The sequence below is a fragment of the Mizuhopecten yessoensis genome, unplaced genomic scaffold (assembly GCF_002113885.1).
Source record: "Mizuhopecten yessoensis strain PY_sf001 unplaced genomic scaffold, ASM211388v2 scaffold6135_1, whole genome shotgun sequence".
NCBI lineage: Eukaryota > Metazoa > Mollusca > Bivalvia > Pectinida > Pectinidae > Mizuhopecten > Mizuhopecten yessoensis.
Genome location: NW_018406397.1, coordinates 653,375 through 663,512, shown reverse-complemented (window position 1 = coordinate 663,512; position 10,138 = coordinate 653,375). Strand labels below are relative to the sequence as shown.

Below are 10,138 nucleotides of genomic sequence, written 5' to 3'. Positions count from 1 at the left end.
TTTGAAATTTTAGTCAATTTGACCCTTTTTGGCCCCGCCCCTCAGGCCCCTGGGGACTTAGGACTAAACCGGCAACTCTTTTTGTTGACCTTTGTCCATGGAAGGTCCCTGCAAAATTTCATTGAAATTGGTTCAGGGGTTTTGGAGAAGAAGTTGAAAATGTAAACTGTTTACGGACGCACGACGGACGACGGACGACGGACGACGACGGACAAAAGGCGATCGCAATAGGTCACTTGAGACTTTGTCTCAGGTGACCTAACAATATCTGCCAAATAAACAAATCTAACTGTTAATTGTATTTCTTTAGTAGACTCTACCATGCATTGATCTGGATGAGTCCATTATGGTCTGCAGTGGTGAAAGGGTTAAACAAAGTGCCAGATGCATTCTGTACGTAATTATTTTTTTCTGATATTTACTGTATCGGTAATACAGTCAGACATATTTTTTCTGACATTTCCATCTCCTGAGTTAAAGGTGTTCTATGGGAACACTCAACAGTTGTGTTGGCTTTATGACTTCCCTATCTTATGCTGTGTATGAATGAAATCAAACTAGAAGGAAAAGGTGATAAGATGTTTCTTTATAAAGCTACAAACTAGCTCTCTACTAAGATTTTATCTATCGTTTTTCAAAAGGAGATTCCTGATATCTCGGGGAAGTGTAAATTGTCAATTTCAAACTTAACTTCCCTTAGTGTTAAACTTTTTTAAGTGCCATGTAACTTTTTGATACCTATCATCAAAATAGATCCATCAAAATTGTGCTGTTATCATTTCCTTTCAAATCTATGTGATACCCCTACAGACTGGTTATGGATCAACATATTCCACTGACGGTTGAGTCAATTCCGTAGTTAAGGGGGTGTAAGGTACAAGTCTGCTATTATTGTGACTTCACCGGCACAATTTCTTGATACCTTGAGGAAATTATTGGGTGTATACACAGCTGAGAGTATGTCCACAAATTCTATTTCAGGGCATATGCAGTACAACTTCCTTCATAATAGGAACCAATATTACTTTGTTATTTTGAAGTAGGCTTTGCTAATATAATGAGCAAGCCTCAATGAATGTAACTTACATTCAACATGCATGTCTTTACAACTCAATCCATTCTTCTTTAACAAAGATTCCCTTTGATCTCTGGGAAGATTATTGAAAATCATGAAATAGTCTGTAGAAATACAATTTTAATTTTTGTTGGCAAATCTTTTAGCCAGAAGAGTACAATATAACAAAAACAGTGATTTGTCGTTCAACCTTGAGAGTTCGTGATGTTACTACATACAAGGTAAATACAGTGTAATGGTAGAGGCATACAGTGGCATAGTTAACATACAACTTTCAGTGACCAAAAACCTGGTAGGGGCCCAAGAAAAACATAATTTATTTTTAACAACATCTAGCATAGTTATAGAATGTGCGTTTTTTTCGCTCTTGCTCCAGATAACATGCTATCTTGTGTGGAAGGTAATGAGTTCGTACACAAGGATCATTCCAATTTGCTTTCTGTAAACAGAAATGATTTTGTCTGGTGAGACTTGTACCAATAAATGCTCTCGATCCAGTTGTTTAAGTCTGGTTAGCTTAACCCTTTCGCCACTGTACAGGATAATGGACTCATCCAGACCAATGCAAGGTCGAGTTTATTTAAGTTACATAGGGTTGAAATGGTTAATGAGTCATTACCATTAATTTTCAAACCAATATTATTTAAAATTATTTCGTATTAATATCTTACCTTCCTTCAGATCATAAAATTGAATCTGTAAAACATGAACCTTCACTTTTGGATTTAAATACTTTTGAAAATATACTAGATTTGAACAACTGAGCAAGGAAAAAAAGTAGGTGTATGAAACATCATACAACCTTTGTTTAAGCTGTTTTAATATGCTGGTTGTCCACACAACAACTATATAGTTTTAACTAAAGAGCTAGTCCTGTCAAACTTATAACCTCCCCTGTCTACCCCTCTATCCCACCACGATGTCACTTCAAGACTCCCTATCCTCCCTCCACCCACTCTCCCTCCCCACCACTTTGACTTATAACCGCCCCTCCTCCTCCCCCACCCATTCTCCCTTCCTGACACTTTTACCTATAACCCACCCCACTCTCCCTCCCCACCATTTTGACTTATAACCGCCCATTAAGGGTGTGCGGTGCACCGAAATTATCGGTGCTTCGCGAATCAGAACTTTCGAATCGAATCACCGATAAGGATTTCCGGAAATCGGTTCGGTTCGGTTCAAATTCTTCATACTAAGCGTGAGTGTACACACAATAATTTTGTACAATGTTAAGTCATTTTTGTAGCATGTTTGTATTTTAAATGATGATATTCAGAGATTGAAAGCGATTGTCAGAATTTCCCGCAAATGACGGAATACGGTAGTAAACAATGCATGCAGCGCACCAAGCGGCGAATATAATTACTACGGGAGGTAATGAGTCCGCACTGTCCTATGATAATACCCGAGTGCGTAGCTGGACTATCGGTATCCTCGGGGCTGATTATCGCTATACTGCATAATTGATCATAAATGATGGAAAAAAACAGCAGACTCTATTTGGATTTCAGTCGTCAGCTAAAGACGACAACTTTCAGTTCATATTATTACATAATGACTGTCTGTGCCCAGTGTGGGTAAGTTANTTATAACCCCCCTCCTCCTCCCCCACCCATTCTCCCTTCCCGACACTTTTACCTATAACCCATCCCACTCTCCCTCCCCACCATTTTGACTTATAACCGCCCATCCCCACTCCCCATCCCCACCGACTCTCACTCCCCATCACTTTGACCTATACCCTCCTTTCCCCACTCCCCATCAATATCCCTACCACAAGAAGAGTACATAACACCCCAATATATATTCTAACCACAAGCTTATACAGGTGGTCTTTATACAGAGATATACATTTTGAGAGCCTTGTGAATCCAGTTACCTCTGCTTCTAGCTTGTGGTTTGATTATCAACTTTAAATTTTGGATTACTGACACAAATTAAAAACTGATAAGTTTTGAATTTCATGCAAAGTTATCTGACAACCATGTTTTCATGCCCTGTTGAATTTGTTGTTTCCATAGAAATGGTAACTGTCCTGTTGAATTAACAGACTTCCTGTACTGCACAATTGAAATCAAAGCCTAGTGAAAATAAATCTGCATAAAGTTCTTAAATGAAAATCTGTCCCCCAAGCACTGGCAGGTTGATGCGAGAACATCATAATGTTGGCTGTACGAACAAAACCAAGATGGATGGTCACAATATACAGGTTTTCAATGGAAAAGGGTGGTCATATAACAGAAGTTCACAGTAAACAGGTGCTAACATTATAAAGGGACTCAATGAAACAAACCAGGACAATTATTTACAGACTACCCAAACCCATAACTGTCAAAATAAAACTCCAACTTCACATAATAGTATGCGAAAACTCTTGGAAAAATGGCTTCCTGGCAGTGATAGATAGCTCCAAATTATATCTTGTAACAGCTTGGCATAACATGCATAACTCCCAGTGAGGGGCTAATGACTTATAATTTAATTCATAACCTATGGTAAGTCCTCCTCCAGGACCCCAAAGGGTCTGGGTTAGTGCTGGGAAGGGGGGAGGGGGAGTTACAGTGGGCGGTAGTAAGGAGGAGCAGGTTGAAGACAGCCAGCACCCCCCCCCCCTTACAGCCACAGCCACCCCTGCTGTTAAACACTGCAGAAGTAATTATCTTCCTACCACACAAAACAATTAAATCTGCATTACCAATAAAGCCGCTATAACTACTATAAATCACAGAGTAATCACAAGTGTAGCTCAGCACAAACATTCCTAATCAGGATCACAACTGCAGCTCACCTCAAACATTCCTACGCTATCTCAGCTTCATGAACAGAAGTCAAGGAAAATGAGATAGACACTTTGTTTTAAAGTGCAGGTTGTCTGCAATGTATTATGCTTTGCAAAAAAAAGGAAGGAAGTAAAAAAAAATCCTCTTCAGAAAAACAATGTATCACTTACAAACTGCAGGCAAACCATCCTTGTTTGTTACCATACTTCATGCATTCTATAAACCAATGTGGTTATTTTTATCACTTTTTACTATTATGAACAACAACAAATCATCAAGTTTTACATTAAGAAATATTTTTATCTAACAAACATTTCATCAAATTCAGCTGTTTTTTCCGTCCTTACTATTGTTACGTTAATCAAACTACATTGGCATCCGTAACATAGAACTAATTTAACACTTCAAGTAGTAGTTCCAGACCCTACCCATTTACAATTTCTAATTCAAGTTTTGATTGAAAATGGTTCATCACACTGGGTTTAATTTACAATCTGCAATTGTATAGCAGGTAAAAAACAAGTTTAACTCAGTGCACGAAAAACTCTTAAATGTAAACGAGCTCTAGAAATCCCCGAAGGGAAGATCTGAAGATGGGGACAAGTTTCTGTTTTCGTTATATGGAATTACTGACTGGGAATTTCATACTGATGCAAGGCTATAACAAACTACACTACTTACAATCTTCTTCCGGCTCTGGGAACCAGGTATCCATGGAAATGTTTTCATTTTCGCTGTCACTGATAAAGACATTGTCATCCTGAGGGTCCACCAGATTCAAAACCTCTGTGGACATTTTTTCATAGGATTGAAGATTTTGCAACCCTAAACATCAAAAACACTGAGTGTTTTTTTTACCTTTGAAAATGTTGTTCCCCAAATTGTTTCCATTTTATTGCAAACTTCACAATATATGTTAACACTTTACCAGACAATATAATGAATCCAACAGAATAAAGAATGTAACAACTCCAGTAAAATCTAGTCACTCAGTAAAGGTTAAATATGATGAAACACCATCATAATAATTTCACTTCAAAATGGCAGGTTCCTGTTTTAAATTCCTGATTGAAATTTCAAAAAACACTTCAAAGATGCTGATGATCTCCTTACTACAGCCATGAATGAAATAACCAGCAAGTTTGATATTTCTCCAGATCTACTAAAGCAGAAGAACATCCCGCACAGATGGAATAAAAGTGTTCATTCTCACCTCCACAACACCAGCCCACCCCCCTACTCACTTCCAGCTAAAGTAAAGTGCCCCACCACTGGTACACTAGCTATTTTTCTGTGCAATCACTTCATCCAAAATCTACTTCAACTATCAGGAAAAAAATCCAAAATATGGCTCCTCCATGCTTGTTGATAAGAGTAAGAGTCTGTGGCTGTCTTGTCTACATGGGTAGTACACATGTGGAATTGGGTCGGTACAGATGTAATCTTTGTGGGTACTACCTCAGACAGGTCTCGCCCACCTCACCGAATTCACCTCAATGATTAGTGGTGATTACACTGTAATTACACAAGGTCCTATTCACCATTTACACCCTAATTACATTCACATTCCAGGTTACAATCAAATTTAACATACATCACACCTCATCCTTTACACTGTAAGTACATAACATCACACCTCAATGATTAAGCATTAATTTCACTTACATCCCACCTCACCAATCACACACCCTAATTATGTTACATCCCACCCCACCAATTACACCCTACTTTCACTTACATTCTCCTCACTAATTTACCCTAATTACGTTACATCCCACCCCGCTAATTACACCCTAATTACATTACATCCCACCCCGCCAATTACACCCTAATTACATTACATCCCACCCCGCCAATTACACCCTACTTTCACTTACATTCCCCTCACCAATTACACCCTAATTACGTTACATCCCACCCCGCCAATTACACCCTAATTATAGACACATCCCACCTTGTCAAATACACATTAATTTCACTTACATTCCTCCAATTACCCTAATTACACAAGTATCTGTATGGCTGACTGACCAGAGGGGTGTATATACCAGCACCTCAATGATATCGTCCATGTTGTTGTTGTTGTTGTAGTGTTACAGTATCTCTCTAATTCTGAGGCCTTCCTCACCATGCACCCATGTGATAAGCACATTCGGGGTTCGTTAAATACTGTACATGTGCTATGTTTTGATTTGAATTGCACAAGCCCTTAGTGGTATTCCTGGAAAGCCTAGAACTTCTTGGAAACTAGAAAAATTACCATGATGGATAGCATCCCCCAAAGAGCGAAATATTGCCAAACAAAGTTAAATATCAAGTACTACGGTCAGTCGGTGTATAAACAATACGACTGGGATTTGAACCATGAACCTGCAAACTCGATACAGACACTCTACGAGCTGGTCAACAGTGATACACCCATAAAATACATAAAAGTTATGCTGAAAACAATGTTAAGTAGCTACAAGTGATCAATGCTCTACATTTAATCAGACTATTTTTGCTGACAGGAAACAGAATCTGAATGAGTGGTAACTAATGGCCTATGGTCAACCTGGTAACACTTTAACAGGTAATCAGGCAAGAGCCGTAGTGTGTTTACCTCTCGTGGCCAACAAAAATACACCAGGAACAGAGAAATGTAAATAAACACACTTTTGTTTAATCCTAAAATCTAACCACTTGTATAGGCAGAGAGGGCTTCCTGAGATGGGTAGGGATAGACTTGTACAAGTTCTTGTTTTTCATTATTTCGATCCACATGTCACTTCTATAATTAATTGATGCCTTAGAAATGAACCATTTTTACCATGTTGACCTTTATTTCAGCTACAATAATTCAGATATGTTTTTTATACCAGTAGCAGATTGTTTTAAGTACCAATTTTATCTTCACCTCTGCAATGACCAATGTTATTTGTCATTCAGGTCAGGCATAAAAATCTTTGCAGCATGACACATGAAATAAAATGTGGTATTGATGGTTTATAGAACGGGAGCAAGTCTTCATGCACTAGTACTATAGCAGTCTATTTTACACACCAATCAATGTGGTTTATGATGAGGGATCTAACACTGTACCACATCTGTACATACCAGCAACTCAGACTGGTCACACTGTACTCTACACTAGAGACAACACATGGGCTCAACAGATCTATCTTAGAGTAATACATGTATATAATAAGGATGATTGAACTGTTTAGCATACATCCAAAGCAATGTACAAGCGTAAGTAACTAGTTGTATAGTAGAACCTGTTAAGAGCGATCTCCACTCTTTGTCAATACAGAAGAACCTGTCATAAGATACCAACCCCTTTCTTACTACAGTAGAACCTGTCATAAGGTACCATCCCTTCTCTAACTACAGTAGAACCTGTTTTGAGAGACCATTATTTTTGTCAGTATAGGAGATTAAACCTGCCTTAGAGACAACCCCATTCTGACAGTACAGAACCTGTCTTGAGCGACCACCACAACTATCTGTACAGAACCTGTCTTGAGAGACCATCCACTCTGTCAATACAAAACCTGTCTTGAGAAACCACTCCTTCTGTCAGTATAGAACCTGTGTTGAGAGACCATCCCTACTGTCCATACATAACCTGTCTTGAGAGACCATCTCTTCTGTCCATACTGAACCTGTCTTGAGAGACCATCCCTTCTGTCCATACTGAACCTGTCTTGAGAGACCATCCCTTCCGTCCATACTGAACCTGTCTTTAGAGACCATCCCTACTGTCCTTACAAAACTTATCTTGAGAGACAATCCCTTCTGTCAGTACAGAACCTGTCTTGAGGGACCATCCCTTAAGTCCATACTGTACCTGTCTTTAGAGACCATCCCTACTGTCCTTACATAACCTGTCTTGAGAGACCATCTCTTCTGTCCATACTGAACCTGTCTTGAGACCATCCCTTCTGTCAGTACAGAACCTGTCTTGAAATACCATTCCTTCTGTCCATACTGAACCTGTCTAGAGATACCATCCCTCCTGTCAGTACATAACCTGCCTTGAGAGACTACCCCTTCTGTCAATACAGTACCTTCCTTGAGAGATCACCCATCCTGCCATTTCATCAGAACCTGCCTTAAGAGACCATCCATTCTGTCAGTACATAACCTGCCTTGAGAGATCACCCATTCTGTCACTACAGTTGTGAATGTCTTGAGAGACCTGAATATCCTTCTGTCACTACAGTTGTGAATGTCGTGAGAGACCTGAATATCCTTCTGTCACTACAGTTGTGAATGTCTTGAGAGACCAATATCGTTCTGTCACTACAGGGGAACCTGTCTTGCAAGACTGCCATTTATAATACAGGGTAGTCCTTCCTTGGTTGAAACATAGATAAAAGAAAGGACTAATGGTTTCAAAAACATGATAACTTTGTCAAAAGGGTGGTATCTTTTTACAGGTTTGAGTGTATTTTTGATCTAATTTTCATGTTTTAAAAAATAAAATATCCACTGATGTTTACATTTTTTATATATTTACAGATCAGGTAAAAAATAAAAATCACAGTGACGTTGCTTTTCACTTTCCCATTTGCTGTTCACACATCAGTGTTACAAGTCCATAAAGCAGGCGGGGCAAAATAAAGTAGAATTTTGTTACCTATCAAATCATCATGAAAACCTTGTTCTCACACCCTTTATACAAAATCTATAGAATGCCAGGCAATATTTCACTTCTATTCTTGGTAATTATGAATGCTTACATTCCATGTTTTTATCATACTTATGTATATTTATGACATTTATGCGATGGTCAGTTTATTTTTTTTCCAAATATGATCAATCTTCACAAATTTTGAAAATTGCTTACAGGTGCTCCGTGTAGTACAGGTAACACACACCTGTAAAATACCTGTGCCCAAGCCCCTAGCTAACACACTGTACACCTCCATATATTATCTGTATATACCCAAGCTTCTATAGTAGAGAATGTACCTACCCTTGTATTTCCTGCTATACATGTACCGTTCAATCCTATCCATGATCCTGTATCCAGTTACATCCGATCAGAAATGACCCATGTTATAAAACTATTACCGCCATCAACACGTATATACCTACACATACCCAAATCTGTATGTACATACAAACTGCCCTATTAAATTCTCCAAAAAACGAAAGAAAAAAAAATGTGCAAGCGCTTTAAATGTGAGTAGGTACCATTGTGAGGATTTATGAGTATTTTAACAGATTTCTATCATTTGGAGCCTCTGTGATTCAATTTAAAACTGATAAATGTATGTTATGTAGCTCACTGGAGCATGTATTATAGTGTCATCCATCTGTAGGGTTTATTGCTTAGCTGGGCAATTATATCCCCTGTCATCTATATGTAACTTTAACTTGTGTGGTATTTCACATATATATCACCCTGTCCTGGTTACAAATCTACTCTCAGCCAAACATTTGTGGCTAAAATTGAATATGTCAAAATGAGTTTGACCTTTAAAAAATAAGTTTTCCTGAAATGGAGGAAATTTGTTTCGGCAGACTTTCTTCCCCGAGAACAAACACATTTGAACATTTCATGAATGAAATGAACAAAATTGTCATGGTCATGCATCAATAATCCAAATAAATGCAAAATATCTCCTTTAACTTTACGTTCTTAACTTTCATGTACATAATCTACTTTATATGCAATGTAAGGGAGGCAACCTCGACAGATCTTACAACTTGTAACCATGTTGTTTACAATTTAACATGATATAAATATCGTTCTGTGTATTGTACATATATAGATTACATCGCTCAGTTTGTGCTATAAAACAAAACTTAATTTTATTGTAATTGTTATTGATTACTCGGGAATTAATTTCTTACATTTCTATAAAAACAAAAGTGGGGACAGTTTTCGATAGTTTCAAATATGATCCACTGAATTATTGCAAGAAAAAAAGATAGGTTCTGATTATTATATACCTTAGCAATAAGGCTGCATTTGACTGCAAACAGGTAAATTTATATTCAGCTTTTTATAATTTCTGGATAGTTGTAAATCTGTCGGATCATTCCGTGTCCAAGGGGAGATGACTCTGTCACATAGAATGTTTTACTTTTGATAGCTGGTCACTTTAATTATTACCGTAGGACATAACCAAGTCCAGTGTTGTTTGTAACTGGTCAGTTCCTGTTGGTCTGGAGTTTCTCTGACCGCAAACAAGGTCATGAAGAAGTTTCTTTATTGGCCCATAAAACACGTTTAGGTATTTATACTGCTCCCCTGAAACTTTTGGCATGCTTGACCTAAAATGACCGG

General features: G+C 38.1%; 1 protein-coding gene across 1 annotated transcript in view; it reads right to left on the bottom strand.

The window, feature by feature from the left end:
* Positions 1-5,966, bottom strand: part of LOC110451606 (dystrophin-like) — a 172,870-nt gene extending 166,904 nt beyond the window's left edge. Inside the window, exon 1 of the mRNA XM_021499727.1 lies at positions 4,540-5,966. Coding sequence (XP_021355402.1) covers positions 4,540-4,654 — 115 coding nt within the window. The 5' untranslated portion in view covers positions 4,655-5,966. The remainder of the gene's footprint in view (positions 1-4,539) is intronic.
* Positions 5,967-10,138: the final 4,172 nt, after the last annotated feature.